The sequence below is a fragment of the Phyllobates terribilis genome, unplaced genomic scaffold, assembly GCF_046119375.1.
Source record: "Phyllobates terribilis strain yellow unplaced genomic scaffold, ASM4611937v1 Scaffold_2__4_contigs__length_985480577, whole genome shotgun sequence".
In the NCBI taxonomy this organism is placed as follows: domain Eukaryota; kingdom Metazoa; phylum Chordata; class Amphibia; order Anura; family Dendrobatidae; genus Phyllobates; species Phyllobates terribilis.
Window position 1 is genome coordinate 640,259,961 of NW_027362762.1, and position 22,460 is coordinate 640,282,420.

Genomic DNA, 22,460 nt, shown 5'->3' on the forward strand with positions numbered 1-22,460 from the left:
CAACCCCAAAACATCAGGGAATCTCCGCCATGTTTAACTGTAGGGACCGTGTTCTTTTCTTTGAATGCCTCTTTTTTTTCCTGTACACTCTATGTTGATGCTTTTTCCCAAAAAGCTCTACTTTTGTCTCATCTGACCAGAGAACATTCTTCCAAAAGGTTTTAGGCTTTCTCAGGTAAGTTTTGGCAAACTCCAGCCTGGCTTTTTTATGTCTCGGGGTTAGAAGTGGGGTCTTCCTGGGTATCCTACCATACAGTCCCTTTTCATTCAGACGCCGACGGATAGTACAGGTTGACACTGTTGTACCCTCGGACTGCAGGGCAGCTTCAACTTGTTTGGATGTTAGTCGAGGTTCTTTATCCACAATCCGCACAATCTTGCGTTGAAATCTCTCGTCAATTTTTCTTTTCCGTCCACATCTAGGGAGGTTAGCCACAGTGCCATGGGCTTTAAACTTCTTGATGACACTGCGCACGGAAGACACAGGAACATTCAGGTCTTTGGAGATGGACTTGTAGCCTTGAGATTGCTCATGCTTCCTCACAATTTGGTTTCTCAAGTCCTCAGACAGTTCTTTGGTCTTCTTTCTTTTCTCCATGCTCAATGTGGTACACACAAGGACACAGGACAGAGGTTGAGTCAACTTTAATCCATGTTAACTGGCTGCAAGTGTGATTTAGTTATTGCCAACACCTGTTAGGTGCCACAGGTAAGTTACAGGTGCTGTTAATTATACGAATTAGAGAAGCATCACATGATTTTTCAAACAGTGCCAATACTTTTGTCCACCCCCTTTTTTAGATTTGGTGTGGAATTATATCCAATTTGGCTTTAGGACAATTCTTTTTGTGTTTTTTCATTGAAGACAAATTTAAATGAAGATGATAATACCAAAGAATTTGTGATTGCAGTTATTTTCAGGAAGAAACTGAGTATTATCTGACAGAATTGCAGGGGTGCCAATACTTTTGGCCACCACTGTATATCAGACCTGGTGATCCTATGCTTGTCACAGTGTACACCGGAAACAGGCAGAGTAGGGAGATGTGCTGCTGAGTGAGGGAGAGATTAGCTTGTTTATTAATTAGTATATATATTCCACAACATACATATATATATATATATATATATATATATATATATATATATATATATATATAGTACAGACCAAAAGTTTGGACACACTTTCTCATATAAAGATTTGTCTGTATTTTCATGACTATGAAAATTGTACATTCACACTGAAGGCATGAAAACTATGAATTAACACATGTGGAATTATATACTTAACAAAAAAGTGTGAAACAACTGAAAATATGTCTTATATTCTAGGTTCTTCAAAGTAGCCATCTTTTGCTTTGATGACTGCTTTGCACACTCTTGACATTCTCTTGATGAGCTTCAAGAGGTAGTCACCGGAAATAATTTTCACTTCACAGGTGTGCGCTGTCTGGTTTAATAAGTGGGATATCTTGCCTTATAAATGGGGTTGGGACCATCAGTTGTGTTGTGCAGAAGTCTGATGGATACACAGCTGATAGTCCTACTGAATAGACTGTTAGAATTTGTATTATGGCAAGAAAAAAGCAGCTAAGTAAAAAAAAACGAGTGGCCATCATTACTTTAAGAAATGAAGGTCAGTCAGTGCAAAAAATTGGGCAAACTTTGAAAGTGTCCCCAAGTGCAGTTGCAAAAACCATCAAGCGCTACAAAGAAACTGGCTCACATGAGTACCGCCCCAGGAAAGGAAGACCAAGAGTCACCTCTGCTTCTGAGGATAAGTTTATCCAAGTCACCAGCCTCAGAAATCGCAGGTTAACAGCAGCTCAGATTAGAGACCAGGTGAATGCCACACAGAGTTCTAGCAGCAGACACATCTCTACAACAACTGTTAAGAGGAGACTTTGTGCAGCAGGCCTTCATGGTAAAATAGCTGCTAGGAAACCACTGCTAAGGACAGGCAACTAGCAGAAGAGACTTGTTTGGGCTAAAGAACACAAGGAATGGACATTAGACCAGTGGAAATCTGTGCTTTGGTTTGATGAGTCCAAATTTGAGATCTTTGGTTCCAACCACCGTGTCTTTGTGCGACGCTGAAAAGGTGAACGGATGGACTCTACATGCCTGGTTCCCACCGTGAAGCATGGAGGAGGAGGTGTGATGGTGTGGGGGTGCTTTGCTGGTGACACTGTTGGGCATTTATTCAAAATTGAAGGCATACTGAACCAGCATGGCTACCACAGCATCTTGCAGCGATATGCTATTCCATCCGGTTTGCTTTTAGTTGGACCATCATTTATTTTTCAACAGGACAATGACCCCAAACACACCTCCAGGCTGTGCAAGGGCTATTTGACCAAGAAGGAGAGTGATGGGGTGCTACGCCAGATGACCTGGCCTCCACAGTCACCAGACCTGAACCCAATCGAGATGGTTTGGGGTGAGCTGGACTGCAGAGTGAAGGCAAAAGGGCCAACAAGTGCTAAGCATCCCTGAGAACTCCTTCAAGATTGTTGGAAGACCATTTCCGGTGACTACCCCTTGAAGCTCATCAAGAGAATGCCAAGAGTGTGCAAAGCAGTCATCAAAGCAAAAGGTGGCTACTTTGAAGAACCTAGAATATAAGACATATTTTCAGTTGTTTCACACTTTTTTGTTAAGTATATAATTCCACATGTGTTAATTCATAGTTTTGATGCCTTCAGTGTGAATGTACAATTTTCATAGTCATGAAAATACAGAAAGATCTTTAAATGAGAAGGTGTGTCCAAACTTTTGGTCTGTACTGTATATATATATATATATATATATGTGTGTGTGTTATATATCCATCTGAAATAACAATCCCTCTGAGGACTAATCCAGCTGCATATATTCAGTGGTGATAGCAGGAGTTAGGCAGGCAGAGATTGTGGACACTATACAGCACAATAGGGTCAATTGCGAGTTCTGTCTGTTGATGCTGCCGCCTGTTACAGATATCCGTTGGACTAGATAGGACTAATTTTTTTTTTGATCTTAATCCTGATTATTTCTTTAAAAAGAAATACAGTCCAACATTTTACTGCTCCATTTGCTTCTTAACACTGCAGAATACAGCCAGATCTTTTTCTATCATCAGACGTGCTGCCATATTTCTGTGATACAAATCCAGCAATTTGTAGGGGACGTGCAAGATATTCTACTCCATTTACAGTTTAGCAAAAGTGTGTTGGTGAACCTATTCACACATGGTGGCTGAGCAATACTAAATTAGAAGGGCAGTGCTTAAAACCGTGGGCGTCCCGTCAGACTTATCAGGTATTACTGCGGTACAAATCCAGAAATTTGTAGGGGATGTTCAAGATATTATGTTACATTTAAAATGGGCAAGGCGTGTGGAAATGGACGGGAAAGTGGACGTGACTGTGATGGTGCATGCAGAGGCTGAAGCCGTGGGCAAGCTGAAATTGTGCGCAACAAGCACCCATATCATGTCTCTCTACTTTCTTGTCCCAATTACTAGGGGACCGCAGCACACCAGTATTGAACCCAGACGAGTGTCAAAAGGTTGTTGGCTGGATAGGAGATAATGCTTCCAGTCTCTTTGCCACCACCAGCACCACCCGGTCTTCCAGACGGTCAAGTCTCAGTAGCCGTGAGACTGGACCACATATTCCTTTCTCCCACCATTCCGAGTGCCCGGAGACAACTGATTCCACACTTGGACACTCCAAAGAGCTATTCACTTTTCCATTTATAGATTCTGGTCTCTCTCCGGCCAGCTTCAAGCAGGGCAAGAGGAGATTGCATGTAGCGATGCCCAAATATTTGAACAGTCACGGTCACACGAAGGAAAAACTGATATGCGCATCTCCCCTGTCAACTGAAAATGCTGACAGGCTGACTCTTATAAATATGAACAAGGGCTGGATTGGGCCAGACTTCTCAACACTATCGATGATGGTAGCGGAACATAAAGTCAAATCCAGTGGCTTTTTTTGGAAGGTCTATTCCCATGCACCTCTTCACACCCAGACATGGGTATACGCTTCCTGATTTTGTCTACTTTCTGTTGTTCTCCTTTTTCTCCTTCTACTCATCCTCCACCACCATATCACACGGGTGACTGTGATGCAACACCCACATAATTTTTTTTAATGGTGTTTATGATGCCCGTGTTCCTCTATTTGTCTTTAAATTGGTATTGGGGTTTTTCCAAAATTTAGGCAGCCGTTACAGTCACTGCATACGCAATAACTGTATAGCAGAACTGGTCCTTTATAATGGGAACATTTTGTTACTGAGGCCCTCCTCTATGTCTCTTCACAGGGATATTGGAGAGCATCCAAATTTTTGGCAGCCCTGCCACTCGCTGCATATGCAATGACAGTATAGCAGACACACTCCTTTATAATGGGAACATTTTGTTTTTGGAGGCCCTCCTCTACGTCTTTTCAAAGGGGTATTAGATTGCGTCTTCATTTTTGGCAGCCCTTGAAGTCACTGCATATGCTATAACAGTATAGGAGACCCACTCCTTAATAATGGGAACAACAAAACGTTGCCATCTGATGGTCCTTTAACAATAGTGAGAGCTGACTGCTGACCCTTTAAGAATAGTAAGAGCCACCTGATGGCCCTATAAAAATAGGCTTTGTGACTTTCATTGTCTCTCCTTCATAAATGAAACAGGATGTGTCTGATCATGTCTCACACACCACATGGCCAGATAAGGTAGTAAAATGTTAAAATGACAGTTACTGGTAAATGTATTTTTCACCATTGAAAGCAATGCAAAAGTGCAAAAACGCATCAAAAATGCTACTTGTGAACATAGCCCAAGGTGTGGAGTAGCATTTTTGTTTTTGGTCATTTATTTTGCCTTATATACAATCATTACCCTGGAAAGGATGTTCCTTAACATTTTTCCTAGGAAAATCCATTTTGTTTTTGTTTTTGGTGGGGGGGCGTCAGAGAAATTCTTGAGTTTCCCATAGACTTACATTAGGCTTGTTGCTCTGGTCGAGCATTCCAATTTGCTCGACTCGAGCAACAAGCATCCGAGCATTTTAGTGCCCGCTCATCACTACTCATTAACTATACATTTTTTTTATATTACTATAAAATATTATTAATGTACCTATTAATTTATTTTTCCTTTTAAACATCCAAGGGTGAAGCTATCATGTGCATGCTATCTAAAATATATATTGTACAAGGTTTGCCTCTTGTTATTGTCAGTTAAAGGCATTGTCCACTACTCGGATAACCTCTTCTCAATCCCTGTTTCCGCCAGTAAAATAATAACGCCTATAATCGCCTGCGGTGCCAGCGCAGTTACAGCGGTGTTGATAATGGCTTGCCCGAAGGCTTGCATGACATGGTTATGTCACGTGATCCCTGCAGCTAATCAGCTCTGGCTTCACTGTCTCCTCCTTCAGACATAACAGACATCTGGAGGAAGTGAAAGCTGCGACTGTGCTCTCACTTCCTCTGTAAGTCAATTATGTTTGTAGGAGAGGAAGTGAAGCCAACACTGATTGGCTGCTCTGCAGGGCTCATGGGTATTAGGACTTTTTTCTTATAACTTACTGTAGTTAATTTTTTAGGACACAAGATGAACAAAAACAGCAAATCAGCATTGTTTTAGAAGGTAGAAGGATAAATATTGAAATACTTTTAAATTCTGAATTGTTACAGATTGAGCAATGCCAAATGTCGATATCTTGTTTTTTTGGTGGGGGGCTGAGGGCAGGGTTTGAGTGTTTTTTTCTTTTTTTTCAAAATTGGGAAAACTGGATTTTTTTTTTGTATAAACAATTTTAATATGCAATCTTTTGTACTCATAGAAAATACACTACTTATGGTATCTATTGCAATGCATTATCTGCCTCCAGTAGGAACTGAAGCTTATGGTGTTCGTTTATGGCAGGCTTGGAGGCCCTTGTTAGACTCCCTGTTGCCATTCACACTCATTAGTGTGAGAGGTGAGAGTGCTGGGACTGGAGGTCGCACCAGTCTATGCAGAGGATGCTCAGCTGTACATTACTGTTCATATGGCTAAAGCTGCTTATGGTTCTGGCAGAACTCCTTTGTGTAGGCCATCCAGATCATGTACATGTGTGTCATTATGTGGCAAGTTACCTACAAACATGTAAATGATTTTGTGTTTAGGGGGTGAAAGTTCATCTAAATTGGCCCAAGGTGGTATAAGAAATTAAGAGAATAAAATGTATAGTCACCTGCGGACTGGCGCCACTCCTATACCCTCAGTACTGTATTCCTTGCCAGTTTCCGGCATCAACAGTTGGCAGGAGGATTCCCTAGAATGCTGAAACTAATCCGCGGCCAGTAATCACCTGCAGCCTTTACATCTAGAAAGAAACATTTGATCACATCAGTCCAGGACTGTGACTTTGGGTGGCCCCACTATCAGTATTTGGTCAGTATTCAGTCAGTATTTTTTCTCAGGAGTGGGAGCCAAAACCAGGAGTGGGTGATAAATGCAGAATTGGTGACTTGTATCTATTACACCTTTTCTCTAATAGTTCTTCACCTGGTTTTGGCTCCCACTCCTGAGTTAAAATACTGACCGAATACTGACCAAATACTGATAGTGGGGCCGTGGCCTAAGGCCGAGTTCACATGATGTATTTAAAATCATCCATTTTATAACCAGAAAAAAATATTTTTCATCTGTATTTTTATCTATATATGCCATTAGTGTGTCTATTTTTTTTAACGTCCATATGCAATCCATATGTCTTTTGAGTCATCCTTATGGCTCCATTTTTTACGCAACCATTGACTTATGATGTGCGAGTCAGATCACAATATGGATCAAAGTAGTTCATGCTGTGATTTCTTACACATGACCCATCAGTCCATGTGTAAAAACATTCATGTGAACTACGACATTGACTTGTGTTGGTCCATATACTATCCAAATGCTAATCGTTTTGCGTATGGACATCACAAGGACGTTTAATACATTCGTCTGAACGAGCCCTAAGGTTAAAAAAAGACAGATGATTTTCATCTCAATTGTCATCCATATGGCATCCATTTTTAATCAGCAGTTCTTAAAGTTTACAAGTCCAAAAGAGTTTCCTATGATATAGAATTGTTAAAGAATTGCAATGTATCCACAAAATTTGAATGCCACATGGTTGATCCATACGTGATCCGATTTTTTTTTTTACTTGTGCACCTATTGAATTTATATAGCAGAAGGAAACTACCAAAGCCTGTGTGACGCCCCTGAGGGTTCAGTCACCACAGGGGTACTGCACCTCAGTAGAGGTGTGGTATCTCCTCTTCCAAGTAAGGATGGAGCACTTCTCAGGACCCTACTTCACCATTCAACACTACACCACTCCTGTCCTGAAGGGGGCCTAAATGCACCAGGGTGCTGTCCTGGCCCGGGATATAGGAGATGGGGGGAACCAAAGTTAGGGGGACCATGTAGTGGGTGAGGGTGGAGAACACACTTTTAGGTTACACTTATTCATTCATATTTAATCTACAGCCATCTTAGGTTCAAGGTCTTTGATTGTGATCTTCATCGCTGATTGTGGCCTTCTGCTAGAACCTGCAGCCTATTGAAGATACACGGTCCTCGTTCTCTGGCCTTGAGACGGGGAGCGGGTCAGAGTTAACCACTGCCTCTACCCGGTCAAGGTCCAAGCCTAAGAAGGCCTGGAGGGGAGCGGAGGAGACAAGCTCCACAGGCAAAAGGATCCCAGGGGGATACGGACGGAGCGGAGTCGCCACCTGTATTTCTTACTCTGACCTAGTCAGAGGGACTCCTGCTGCAAGAGGGGTGACCGGCCCCCGATATCTGACTCTGTTACTTCACGTCTCAGTCAGAAAAGCCCGGAGGCTTAGTGGATCCCAGGAGGGATACGGACGGAGCGGCATACGCCACCTGTACCTCTCTACCTGCGTTTATCCAGTGGGACCCGGCCTTACACCTAGTTCTAACCACACATACTGTCAGGAGAAGACTTAGTCTGAGAACTCACCAAGGAGAGGAACACATACCAGAGGGGTCTCGACAGGTGCTCCTGATCTACCTGGAAAGTGCTGGACCCCCTTCCCGGTGGCCGCAGTATGCCGCGAGGAGCAGAGGGAAGCTTTGCGGCTAAAGTTCATCTGAATGTGAGTAAAAACCCTGGATGACTTCACACACCGCCTCAGCTTGTTATTTCCTGTGCGGCACTGCACCCACCATCTTCCTCATCACACTGCCCTGAGGCCTGCTCCGCCCGCGGGGAGCAGTCCCATCGAAGCTGCCCTTTAACACCGGCCTCAGTGGACTGAAGCAGCACTGGTGTCTATCACCGGAAACCGTAGGTGGCGTAGTTGGAAAATACCACTCAAACATGAAAGCCCATTAAAAAACTTTTGTGTGACCGCCCTGGGCATGGACTGGGTTCGGGCCACGACTGCAACCCCCGAGACACCTACACTGACCCCGCTCCAAGTAACCCCATTTCTCAGGGAGGGCCTCACACCTCCATCCATAATTAATTTATTACTTTAAACCTGGATTTTTTTTCTTTAAGTTAAAAACATGTATCCAATGAGATTCCACAAACAGGAGATATGAATATTGCTTACGCGTTTCAGGCACATCTAGCCCTTATTCATAGATAGTATCATTGCTATGGCCAGCTGTGTCTGAAACCTGTAAGCGATATTCATATCTCCTGTTTGTGGTCATGTGAATATGACTTTATAACCAGAAAGGGATAGAGAAAACTAATAGACTGCAATTTAGTTCAATGTCTGAAACCGAATATACTTTATGTTTTGTGCATGTCCCTTACTATTTATTCTATGAGTTTTTCATTTAAGACTTTTAAGGCTATTCTGGCCTGCATACAAAGCAACAGAGAGCAACTTGTGTTTTTGCTCTGTCCCAGGCAACTAACACATTATTCCAGCATAAAAGATAGCTTCCTGGAATCTAGCATAACAAATGTATAGTACCTGTGTCTGGTCCAGTACATATTACCTATACTTGATCCCAGGCAAAAACTTCCAGCTTTCTTGCTGTTATCAGTCAGGAAAATACTGTGTTTTGTTGGTTTAAAGGATCCTTCATTTATTATTATATTGTTTATATGTCTATTTTAATACTGTCCATGTGCTAAGCTGACAAATTCTATATTATTTTTGTATTTAAATAGAAACTACTTACAAGCGTCCTGAATATGCAGAGTGTACCCTTGCAGAAGCTCCAAAGTTTACTCAGCCTCTCAATGACAGAACAACAACAAATGGATATACTACTAAGCTGTATTGTAGTGTACGTGGCAGTCCCAAGGTAAGAGATGCCAGCACTTGAAATGTGCTAGTGTTATTCACAATAAAATGTCACCCAACAGTTTTTATATAGTTCGGCAACTGCTTTAGGCAGGGTTCAGACATCCATATTTCGAAGTCTGTATACAGACTGCAGTGCCTAGACAGAATTCAAGGTTTCCTGCACTGAACTTACAGCGTTAGGCCACGGCCCCACTATCAGTATTTGGTCAGTATTCGGTCAGTATTTTTTCTCAGTAGTGGGAGCCAAAACCAGGAGTGGGTGATAAATGCAGAATTGGTGACTTGTTTCTATTATACCTTTTCTCTGATTGTTCCTCACCTGGTTTTGGCTCCCACTCCTGAGAAAAAATACTGACCGAATACTGACCGAATACTGATAGTGGGGCCGTGGCCTTATAGGTGAGTCAGGAGACGCTGTGTCAGCATACAGACCATGAAATAATCTTGTCTAGACCTTGACTTAGACTATTACCTTTTATATAAACTCCAGGAAAAGCTGTTAGTAACTTCAGCTGGAGGAATCAAGACTCAAAAACCATGATTAATATTTTATTTTGGAATATTTTTTTTTACTGTAAATTCATTATAGCTTTTGCAGCAGTTTTACTCATCCCCGTCAGTATTTGGGTTTTCTAGACTATGTTGTTTTGATTTTCCAGATGTTTTGGGCTAACTATTAATTTGTAACTTTTCAAAATACCACATCATTTTTGTGTAGTGATACTCTATTGTCCTACTTTAGCACCGTTGGACATTAAAGTGAGACATAAAAATGCTTAACATGGCAACATTTTCATCTAAAAGGGCACAAAAAAAGTATCTTTTCATATGAGCTAAATTCATCCTCCATTTTTATTCACTTGGCCCAAAATATATTAGTGAAAACAGTCAAGACAGAAAAATTAGTTAAATGGAATCTTTCAGTAGGTTTAACACTTGTAAGCCGTCTATAAGAACATGTAGGTCATAGGAAGCTGAATAAATTGACATCTTGATATCTGTGATCCAATGTCTTATTCCAGAGAAATCCACATGCAAGTGTCCTCTCAGTTCTTCAGCTCCCACCTCACAGGCGGCCAGTGTTGCAACATTGTTACAATACAGCAGAGCTGTGAGAGCTGCAGCTGCTAACATGATTGTTTAGAGACCGCTCAGTTCTACTGTACTGTGTTAGTTACCTATCTCACACTGGTAGCTCCCCCTTTTATTAAAAATAATCTCTGAAAGCAGATTGTCATGTAGATCAGTGTCCGGCCCATAACCCTGAACAGTTTATTTACATCTAAGAAAAAACATGGATATCTCCAGAATAAGACATTAGATCGCAGATATCAAGATATAATTTTATTTATCTTCTTATGACCTAAATGCCATATAGACTGCTTAGGAGAGTTAATCCTGCTGACAGATTCCCTATAAAAGAAACACAAGTAAAATGAATAAACTAAATGTAACTAAAATACTAATAATCTCCTTAATCTGTAATTTCCTGCCCATCTGTGTAAATTAGATGATCTAACAGGTCATCTTTAAAGAGCACTTGTCACCAGGTCAAAAGTGTCCAGTTTTTGCTGTTATTATAATTATTATATTCCCAATGCTCTCCAGAGTTTTCTGCCATCTGTTTGTTTTTTTAATCTGCCATACTGTTTTAGAGATATGAGCCTTTTGATGTCGTGCTATTTCTTTATGGTATTTACTAAGGGGACGTGGCTCAGAGATTTCAGAGAAATCCATGTGCACAAGGTTGATGGTCAATATCAGATGCTCATGATCTACAGGTCCACAGGCAAACACTATACTAAAAACAGGCATGATTTGGTCATGGAAATCACTACATGGGCTAAGAATTATTTCCAGAATCATTGTCTGAGAACACAATTCATCATGCAATCCATAAATGCAAGTGAAAAAACTATCATGCAAAGACATTTAGCAACACAATCCAGAAACTTGTCTTCTCTAAAATATACTGAGGCAAAAAATAAAACTTCTGTGGTCATATGAATAAAAATTTGAATTTTTTCATGGAGACCATGGATGCCATCTTTGTGGACTCAAGAGGAGATGCACCATCAAACTTTTTATAGGGCACATTTCACAAACCTGCATCTCTGATGGTATATGGTGCCATTAGCACCTAGGGCATGGACAGTTTATGTAGCGCCGGCGTCCCTGCCCTCTGCTAGGCAGGGACGCTGTTCCCCTCACCTCCCTGCTCCGTGCCCGGCGTCCTCCTCCCGCTCTGCTGGCAGCGCGCGCTCCTTCCCGGCCACTGTGCTTAGGGCGCGCGCGCGCTCTCCCTCCCTCTTAAAGGGGCCGCGCGCGCCGTCCTAAGGAGTCCCCGGCCAATGGCCGGAGGACTTCACCATATATAAGGCACCTCCTCCAAAATGGAGGTGCCCGAGCAATGTTGTTGCACTGTTCACTACTCTGCTTCAGCCCTCAGGTCCCGTTGCCAGTTACCTGCCAGATACCTGCCAGATTCCTGCCAGCTTGCTGTCTTATTCCTGCCTGATATTCCGCTACCTGCCTGCTAGCCTGAGGTCCGACGGTCTGCCTTACAACTCCTGTCAGTCTGTCTAAGGACCAGCTTGCCCGCTCACCTGGGAGCGCACTTCAGCTACCTGCCTGCTTGCCTGAGGTCCGACGGTCTGCCTTCCAACTCCTGTCAGTCTGTCTATGGACCAACTTGCCCGCTCACCTGGGAGCGCACATCTGCTACCTGTCCGTTAGCCTACCTGGAGGCTCTGCCGTCACGTGCTGTGACCACCCGCTTATCCAGAGACTCTCGCCCGCTCATCTGGGAGCGCTCATCTGCCGCCTGTCTGTTGGTCTTCCTGGAGGCTCCGCCGTCACATGCTGTGACCACCCGTTTATCCAGAGACTCTCGCCTGCTCACCTGGGAGCTCAAGTCTACCATCAGCCGCCACAGGTCGTACCAACCCTTTACCCAGAGACTGCCCCGGTCACTTGCCGTGACCATCTGCCCGTTCTTCCAGAGACTGTCCCGGTCACTTGCCGTGACCATCTGCCCGTTCACCCAGAGACTGCCCCAGTCACTTGCCGTGATCTCCTGCCCGTTCTTCCAGAGACTGTCCCGGTCACTTGCCGTGACCATCTGCCCGTTCACCCAGAGACTGCCCCAGTCACTTGTCGTGATCTCCTGCCCGTTCTTCCAGAGACTGTCCCGGTCACCTGCTGTGACTGCCTGCCTGGTCGCCACCCGCTCCCTTACAAGGACCGCCCCCTTGTATAGTAGCTCAGAGGTTCCGCCTCCCAGACCCGTTACAGTTTGCTCGGGCCATGGAACCCGGTGGCACCCAAGCTCCCTCGCTCTCGGACCTCTGTCATGAACTGTCCCGTCAGAGGTCCCAACAGGAGTCCATCCTGGGTCACCTGCGGAATGTCAATTCTCGCCTGGACACTCTGACTGCTCCACCAGCAACCACCGCCAGTGCCATGACTCGCAACCCGGCAGCTCCGCTGCCCACCAATACCATGGTATCCTACCCCGGACCCCGGCTTTCTGCACCTCCTCGCTTCGGAGACGACTCCGCCCAGGCTCGGGGCTTCATTAATCAGTGCACCCTGCACTTTGAACTATTATCCCACCAGTTTAACTCCGACCGGGCCAAAATTGCCTTCATCATGTCCCATCTCACCGGGGAGGCCCTGGCCTGGCTAAATCCTCTATGGGAGAGAGGAGACCCCCTGGTGTCCGACTTGCCTGCCTTCCTCACGGCTTTCCGGAAAGTCTTCGACGAACCCGGACGGAAGACCTCATCCGCATCATCTCTGCTTCGCCTCCGTCAGGGAAGTCTCACCGTGGGCCAATATGCCATACGGTTCCGTACCCTTGCCTCGGAGCTGGCCTGGGATAACGACGCTCTGGTATCCGTCTTCTGGGAGGGTCTGTCCGGCCGTATTAAAGATGAACTTGCCGGTCGGGACGTTCCTACCACTCTCGATGACCTAATATCTCTTGCCACCCGGATTGACCTACGGTTCCAGGAGCGTGCCAAAGAGGTCACCCGTGAGAGGAGGTTTCCACGTCTAGCTCCTACTTTTCAGAAACCCGTCACTCCCTCCGTCTCTCCCCAGGTACACTCTCCTGAGCCTATGCAGGTCGACCAGACCAAGATGGTCAAAACCCGTCAGGACTTACGCCGTGCCGAGGGGAGCTGCTTCTACTGTGGCAGTAAGGAGCACCGGATCCGTGCCTGCCCAGAGAGGTCGGGAAACGCCTGTGTCTAGGTTCGCTCAGAGAGGTCGACCTAGACAAGAATAAATCCTCTCCATCTCTGCTGCTGTCAGTTTCAATCGTCTGCGGGGAGAACCGTTATTTCGAAGTAGCCCAACTGGACTCTGGAGCAGCCGGGAATCTTATTTCACAGTCCCTGGTAGAGAAATACCGCATCCCCACCAAACCTCTGGCTGTACCCTTGTCTGTTGCTGCCGTGGATGGGGGCCTCTTACCACGCCCCATCCAACTCATCACCGAATCCATTACTCTGCAGGTGGGAATGCTGCATTCTGAGAGTATCTCCTTTCATGTTCTGCCTGGACTCTCTCATGCCCTCTTGCTAGGTCTACCTTGGCTCCAGAGACATGCACCCGTGCTTGACTGGCAGACCGGAGAAGTCCTTCGCTGGGGACAGGACTGCCATAAGACCTGTCTGGTTCCCGTCCATCCCGTCCATCCTTCTCCTACCCCAGCTAATCTACCTGGACTTCCGATTCCTTATTGGTCTTATGCTGATGTCTTTAATAAAAAGGAAGCAGAGACACTACCCCCTCATAGACCATACGACTGCCCTATCGACTTGTTACCCGGTACTACTCCTCCCCGTGGGCGTATTTATCCATTATCCGCTGCTGAGACCCGGTCGATGTCCGAATATATTGAGGAGAATCTGGCCAGGGGATTCATCCGGAAATCTACCTCCCCGGCGGGAGCAGGCTTCTTCTTCGTAAAAAAGAAGGACGGCTCTCTCCGTCCCTGTATAGACTATAGAGGCCTTAACCAGATCATGGTGAAGAATAAATACCCCCTTCCGCTCATTCCGGAGTTATTTGATCGTCTGAGAGGGGCTAGAATCTTCACCAAACTGGACCTCCGTGGGGCGTACAACCTGGTTCGTATCCGTCAGGGGGATGAATGGAAGACGGCATTCAACACCCGGGACGGCCACTATGAATATCTGGTAATGCCCTTTGGTCTCTGTAACGCTCCTGCTGTCTTTCAAGAGTTGGTCAATGACATCTTCCGGGACCTTCTCTACTCCTGCGTAGTGGTGTACCTGGACGACATCTTGGTCTTCTCTCCGGATCTCCAGACTCACCGGAGGGACGTTCGTCAGGTCCTGCTCAGGCTCAGGCAGAATCACCTCTTCGCTAAATACGAGAAGTGCCTCTTTGAGCAGACCTCGCTTCCGTTTTTGGGCTACATTATTTCTCAGACCGGCCTACGAATGGATCCAGAGAAACTGTCTGCCATCGAGAAATGGCCTCGACCGGAGGGGTTGAAGGCCATTCAGCGGTTCCTGGGCTTCGCCAACTATTACCGCCTCTTCATACCACACTTCTCTTCCCAGACTGCCCCAATTTCCGCGCTCACCCGTAAGGGTACTAATCCCAAAGAGTGGCCGCCCGAAGCAGAGGAGGCCTTTCTTTCCTTAAAACAGGCCTTCTCTTCCGCCCCGGTGCTGCATCGCCCGGACGGCAACAAGCAGTTCTTCCTGGAAGTTGATGCCTCCTCCTCTGGAGCCGGAGCGGTACTTACTCAAAAATCATCTTCCGGGAGGATGGTAACTTGCGGCTTCTTCTCTAAACTCTTCTCCTCCTCAGAGCGCAATTATTCCATAGGAGACCGAGAATTATTGGCCATCAAACTGGCATTGGAGGAGTGGCGTTACCTGCTCGAGGGGGCTCTTCACCCGGTAATAATTTACACTGACCACAAGAACTTGGCTTACCTCCAGCATGCCCAGAGACTTAACCCGCGCCAAGCCCGGTGGTCCTTGTTTTTTGCTCGCTTTGATTTTGTTCTTCATTTTCGCCCGGCTGACAAAAACGTCAAGGCGGACGCCCTGTCTCGATCCTTTCTGGTGTCTGATCTCGAGGAAGATCCGAAACACATCATCGATCCCGCCAGAGTAATGCAGGTGGCTCCCGTGAGTCTAAATCGTCTCCCTCCCGGAAAGACGTTCGTATCAGTACCTGATCGGGAGAAGATCCTTCACTGGGGTCACTCGTCTAAACTGGCTGGCCATGCCGGTCAGAAAAAGACCCTCCAGCTTATTACCCGGCACTACTGGTGGCCTACCCTGCACAAGGACGTAATAGACTTTGTTTCTGCCTGTGTGTCCTGCGCCCGCAACAAGGTTCCGAGACATCTGCCAGCCGGTCGCCTCCTTCCGCTCCCAGTACCTGCTGCCCCCTGGCAGCATATAGCAATGGACTTTATAACTGACCTCCCAGTCTCTGCCGGTTGTACGGTCATTTGGGTGGTCGCTGACCGCTTCTCCAAGATGGCTCATTTCGTTCCCCTGCCAGGCCTCCCGTCTGCACCCGAGCTAGCTAAAGACTTTATTCATCACATCTTTCGTCTTCATGGCCTGCCCCTCCACATCGTGTCGGATCGTGGGGTACAGTTCACCTCACGCTTCTGGAGAGCCACTTGTAAACTGCTAGATGTCACCCTGGACTTCTCTTCCGCTTACCACCCACAGTCCAATGGTCAAGTGGAGCGGATCAATCAGAACCTGACCAGTTACCTCCGGCACTTCGTTAATGCCCATCATTCAGACTGGGTGGATCTCCTACCATGGGCCGAGTTCTCTTATAACAATCACGAGAGCGAATCCTCCTCCAAATCCCCGTTTTTTGTAGTCTTCGGTCAGCATCCTCGGATTCCTTTTCCTGTCTCCACCTCTGTGGACAACCCGGCTGCGGAATCTCTCGTTAGCAAATTTTCCTCCATTTGGGAGAGTACCCGATCCGCACTCCTTCAGTCGTCCGAACGGATGAAAAGACACGCTGACAAAAAACGCCTGGATCCTCCACAATTTCGTCCCGGAGATAAAGTCTGGCTCTCATCTAAATATGTCCGACTCAAGATACCTTCTTACAAGTTAGGGCCTCGGTTCCTCGGCCCCCTGGAGGTCATCAGTCAGATCAACCCGGTGGCCTATAAATTGAAACTCCCGGCCAACTTACGGATCCCTAACTCCTTCCATGTATCTCTCCTCAAACCTGTGGTACTTAACTCTTTTTCCAAGTCTACAGGTACGCCTCCTGCTCCGGTTTCTGCTGAGGACGAGTTTGAGGTAGAGAACATTCTTGCCACCAAAAGGGTAAGAGGAAAGACCTTTTTTCTAGTAGATTGGAAGGGGTTTGGTCCTGAGGAGAGAACGTGGGAGCCCCGGGAGAACATCCATGCCCATCTTATCCTTGCTAAATTTTTGTCTGGCCTAAAAAAGGGGGGGCCTAAAGGGGGGGGTACTGTAGCGCCGGCGTCCCTGCCCTCTGCTAGGCAGGGACGCTGTTCCCCTCACCTCCCTGCTCCGTGCCCGGCGTCCTCCTCCCGCTCTGCTGGCAGCGCGCGCTCCTTCCTGGCCACTGTGCTTAGGGCGCGCGCGCGCGCTCTCCCTCCCTCATAAAGGGGCCGCGCGCGCCGTCCTAAGGAGTCCCCGGCCAATGGCCGGAGGACTTCACCATATATAAGGCACCTCCTCCAAAATGGAGGTGCCCGAGCAATGTTGTTGCACTGTTCACTACTCTACTTCAGCCCTCAGGTCCCGTTGCCAGTTACCTGCCAGATACCTGCCAGATTCCTGCCAGCTTGCTGTCTTATTCCTGCCTGATATTCCGCTACCTGCCTGCTAGCCTGAGGTCCGACGGTCTGCCTTACAACTCCTGTCAGTCTGTCTAAGGACCAGCTTGCCCGCTCACCTGGGAGCGCACTTCAGCTACCTGCCTGCTTGCCTGAGGTCCGACGGTCTGCCTTCCAACTCCTGTCAGTCTGTCTATGGACCAACTTGCCCGCTCACCTGGGAGCGCACATCTGCTACCTGTCCGTTAGCCTACCTGGAGGCTCTGCCGTCACGTGCTGTGACCACCCGCTTATCCAGAGACTCTCGCCCGCTCATCTGGGAGCGCTCATCTGCCGCCTGTCTGTTGGTCTTCCTGGAGGCTCCGCCGTCACATGCTGTGACCACCCGTTTATCCAGAGACTCTCGCCTGCTCACCTGGGAGCTCAAGTCTACCATCAGCCGCCACAGGTCGTACCAACCCTTTACCCAGAGACTGCCCCGGTCACTTGCCGTGACCATCTGCCCGTTCTTCCAGAGACTGTCCCGGTCACTTGCCGTGACCATCTGCCCGTTCACCCAGAGACTGCCCCAGTCACTTGCCGTGATCTCCTGCCCGTTCTTCCAGAGACTGTCCCGGTCACTTGCCGTGACCATCTGCCCGTTCACCCAGAGACTGCCCCAGTCACTTGTCGTGATCTCCTGCCCGTTCTTCCAGAGACTGTCCCGGTCACCTGCTGTGACTGCCTGCCTGGTCGCCACCCGCTCCCTTACAAGGACCGCCCCCTTGTATAGTAGCTCAGAGGTTCCGCCTCCCAGACCCGTTACAGTTTATACATCTTGAAAGATGCCGGGTGTAAAATAAAGATTTTAGAACAATATATTTTCCCATCTACCTAATGTCTGTATCATGGAATACCTTGCATATTTCTGCAAGACAATGTTAAACCACATACTGCATCCACAACATTCACAGAACAAGTTTGGGTGAGAACTGGCCACCTGCAGTCTAGACCTTTCACCAATAGAAAACTTTGGGCACATTATAAATTAAAAAAATCTGTCAAACATCCAGGACTCATTTTCTGAGTACAGATCTTTTCTAGAATTGCAGTTCAAATCAGCTACTAAGACAGAATGAACTAAGCGGATAACCATGCACTTTCCACATAGAGTTAAAGATAGAAGGACGCAAGGTAAGGTAATGGAGTATATTTCAAACATACATAGCTTTACAAAGGCTGGTCAAAAAAAAAATATATATATATATATATATATATATATATATATATATATATATATATATATATATATATATATATATATATATATATATATACATATATCCAAATGGAACAAATACAGCAATAAAACCCCACAAAATCACAAAATGTGTATGTGCAGTTCTTAATAAGTTAAAGAAGCACTCCCATGAATATTTTTCTTCATTAAAGGTGTGTATATATGTATAGTGTAGTGTGAGTATATTAATATACAGTGGTGTGAAAAAAAATGACCCCCTTCCTGATTTCTTATTCTTATGCCTGTTTGTTACACTTAAATGTTTTCAGATCACAAAACAAATTAAAATAGTAGACAAAGATAACAAGTAAACACAAAATGCAGTTTTTAAATGAAGGTCTTTATTATTTATTATTAAGGGAAAGAGAAATCCAAACCTACAGGGCCCTGTGGGAAAAGGTGGTTACCCTCTTCCCCTAAAACATAAATTAACTGTGGTTTATCACATCTTTGGGAAGCTGAGTTCAATTTCCCTCGCCACACAGAGACCTGATTACTGTCGCCTCTGTTCTGAATCAAGAAATCATTTAATCAGGACCTGCCTGACAAAGTGAAGTAGACCTAAAGACCCTCAAAAGCTAGACATCATGCTGTGATCCAAATAAATTCAGGAACAATTGAGAAACAAAATAATTGTGATCTACCAGTCTAGAAAAAGTTATATAGCCATTTCTAAAGACTACAGCGAACCACAGTGAGAGCCATTATCCACAAATTGCGAAAACATGGAACTGTGGTGAACCTTCCCAGGAGTGGCCAGCCGACCAAAACTACCACAAGAGCGCAGCCACGACTCATCCAAGAGGTCACAAAAGACCCCACAACAACATCCAAAGAACTGCAGGCCTCACTTGCCTCTGTTAAGGTCAGTGTTTATGACTCCACGATAAGAAATAAACAAGGCAAAAATGGCATGCAAGGCAGAGTTCGAAGATGAAAACCACTGTTGAGCAAAAAGACCGTTAAGGCTTGTCTCAGTTTTGCCAGAAAATATCTTGATGATCTCCAAGACTTTTGGGAGAATACTCTGTGGACTGACAAGACAAAGGTTGAACTTTTTGGAAGGTGTGTGTCCCATTACATCTGTTGTAGAAGGAACGCCTTCAGAAATTCGCATTTCAGAAAAGAAACATCATACCAACAGTAAAATATGGTAGTGGTAGTGTCATGGTCTTTGGCTGTTTTGCTGTTTCAGGACCTAGAAGACTTGCTGTGGTAAATGGAACCATGAATTCTGTTGTCTGCCAAAAAATCCTGAAGGAGAATGTCCGGCCATCTGTTCGTGACCTCAAGCGGAAGCGCACTTGGGTTATGCAGCAGGACAATGATCCAAACACACCAACAAGTCCACCTCTGAATGGCTTAAGAAAAACAAAATTAAGACTTTCGAGTGGCCTAGTCATGACCTTAAAAAGGCGGTTCATGCTCAGAAACCCTCCAATGTAGCTGAATTACAAACATTTTGCAAAGGTGAGTGGTCCAAAATTCCTCCAGACCGTTGTAAAAGACTCATTGCCAGTTATTGCAAATGCTTGATTGCAGTTGTTGCTTCTAAGGGTGGCCAAACCAGTTATTAGGTTTAGGGGGCAATCACTTTTTCACACAAGGCCCTGTAGGTTTGGATTTCTTTTTCCCTTAATAATAAAGACCTTCATTTAAAAACTGCATTTTGTGTTTACTTGTGTTATTTGTCTAATATTTAAATTTGTATTGTGATCCGAAACATTTAAGTTTGACAAACATGCAAAAGAATAAGAAATCAGGAAAGGGGCAAACAATTTTCACACCACTGTACTCGCGTACCGCCGCTCTATTCAAGATCAAAAGCTACTGTGCTTTGTTTCTCGGTGACATCACCGCTCTGCTTAGCTCTGTGTGACCCTGAATTGACTTTTATAATGTAAGACTATGCGGCATCAGAACAAGGCACGATAGACTTACATTGTAAAAGTGACTCCTGGCTCCCTCATAGAACAAAGAGTGACCCGGATAGTCTGAATTGCGGTGTTGTCACAGAACAGGAGCGGAACGATGCTGGATCCAAGAGAAGTTGGCGGTAGGTGAGTATATTAATACACTCACACCATACACATATACACACATTTAATGTAAAAAAATACTCAGTTGAGGGCTTCTTTATCATAAGATTAAAAAACAGAGGACAAGAAATTAATGTTGATTACCATAATTTTTTTCTATATGGGAAGTAAATTAAGAGTCTCTATTATCAAATAAAGTCCAAAACCAATACAGAGATTATTGAAAAAATCTATTCACAATATAGCTATGATGAAAATAGTGGTAACATAGAGTGGATTATCCTCCCTCACATAAGTAACTTCAAACTTTAATCCAATGAAATAAAGGATATTATCACGGCTATAGTTATTGGTGTTTGTAAGATAAGATTCTTATTACCGATATATGTCGGTAATAGCATTGTAGTCAAACCTCAAATATTAGCACGTTTTTGCACTGTTGGAAAACTTAAAGCACAAAAGCTTCACTATAAAATGGCAGATAAGTCAGTATTGTAGCAAGCCATTTTTGCATATTCTGATTAGGTAATGTGAGTAAAGATGCAAGATGCCAAGAAGCTGCAGACAAGTGTCAAGAGTTGAGTGTAGATATCAAACACTGCAGGGACAGTTAATAAAATGAGTTAAAAGGCATAATACTCAACATTGTTTATTACTCAAAGTCTTCTGTGCTATGGGAAATCTGCCTATTTGTAATGTCATTAAAGGGTTATTCCCAAAGTCATAATGTGGTCTCAGTTTTCTGTACAAACAGAATTACTCATGTGTGCCAATATAACCTTGTTTATAGCTATCGCCACATAATGATGATCCTAGTGCTCTCTTTAGCCTCTACTAGATCCATGCTCCAGAAGTTCTAATGCTGTTGGTCAAGCATGTCCAGATGCACCTATTGACTCTGTCTAATTAAACATCTGAAAGCTGAGTTGTAGCACAGTTCAGCTTATGCTATCCTGAAGATCCCACTGATAGCAACTGCATTTGCACCTTATGACCCTGTTTGATTCATGAGAAACTGTTTCACCTATGACCCTGTCAATTGTAACATCCCCCAGATTCTCTCACAACATATCCAATGCACTGACATTTGTGTTGTAACATAACTCAGCTATTCTATGCTCAGCTCTGCTATGCATACAGGGAAGAATATGATCAAGCTCTGAAGATTCTCATGAGCCAGCAACAAAATGTGGGGCATGTAAATAATGATGATTATTGGTCAAATATTGGGTCACAGTCACTATATTGAAAACTATAAATATCATCCATCTAAATAAAAATTGCCTATTGTGAGATCAAGAGCAAGGGAAGAGGCCTGCAGCACTAATAAGAAGCAGTGTGCTGCTAGGAAATGTAGTTTTAATAGACAAGAATAAGACCGTCCATTTATCTCTGTGAAGCTGCATGCAAAGAGAGGTAGAAAAAAACCCACAAACTTGCAAGAAAGAAACTTCATGTTGTGCTTGTGCTGTATATTAAAAATAGTCATGCAAATACCTTGCTTTGTATACAAATATTGCCATTGTGGATATAACCCTTTAATTACTCATAAACACACATTATGGCCATGCTGTGGACAGTTAAATTGAAGTATTTAGCTTTTTAGTCACCTTTACATTCCACTCTTGCAATCCATCAAGAGTCTACATAAGATGGAGACTCATGAAAGCATTCACTATATGGGGTAGTGTTTTAAATGCCCTGCATCACACCAGCACTTTTCATTCAATCATGACTGTCTCAAAATGCGTGCAAATAGGTGCACCTCCAGAGTCCAGCTTTGCAAATTACAAGACTTAAAGGATATGTTTACACATACTGTTTGAAAAATCCACATCTAAAATCCGCTTCTAAAAGACTTGTGGTATTTTGAGCAGTTTTGTAAGAGTGTGTGTTTTTTGCTGTTATTTTCATGTGAGTTTTTTCCATGTTTTTTTCCAGTGTGGAGTTTAATGTGTTTTTAATTTAATACAGGGTGTATCAATACAGT

The 22,460-nt window shown here is 44.8% G+C and overlaps 1 protein-coding gene across 1 annotated transcript in view; it reads left to right on the top strand.

The window, feature by feature from the left end:
* Nucleotides 1-22,460, top strand: part of LOC141252906 (myosin-binding protein H-like) — a 216,548-nt gene that overhangs the window by 158,181 nt on the left and 35,907 nt on the right. The window contains exon 8 of the mRNA XM_073670668.1: nt 9,177-9,313. Coding sequence (XP_073526769.1) covers nt 9,177-9,313 — 137 coding nt within the window. The remainder of the gene's footprint in view (nt 1-9,176; nt 9,314-22,460) is intronic.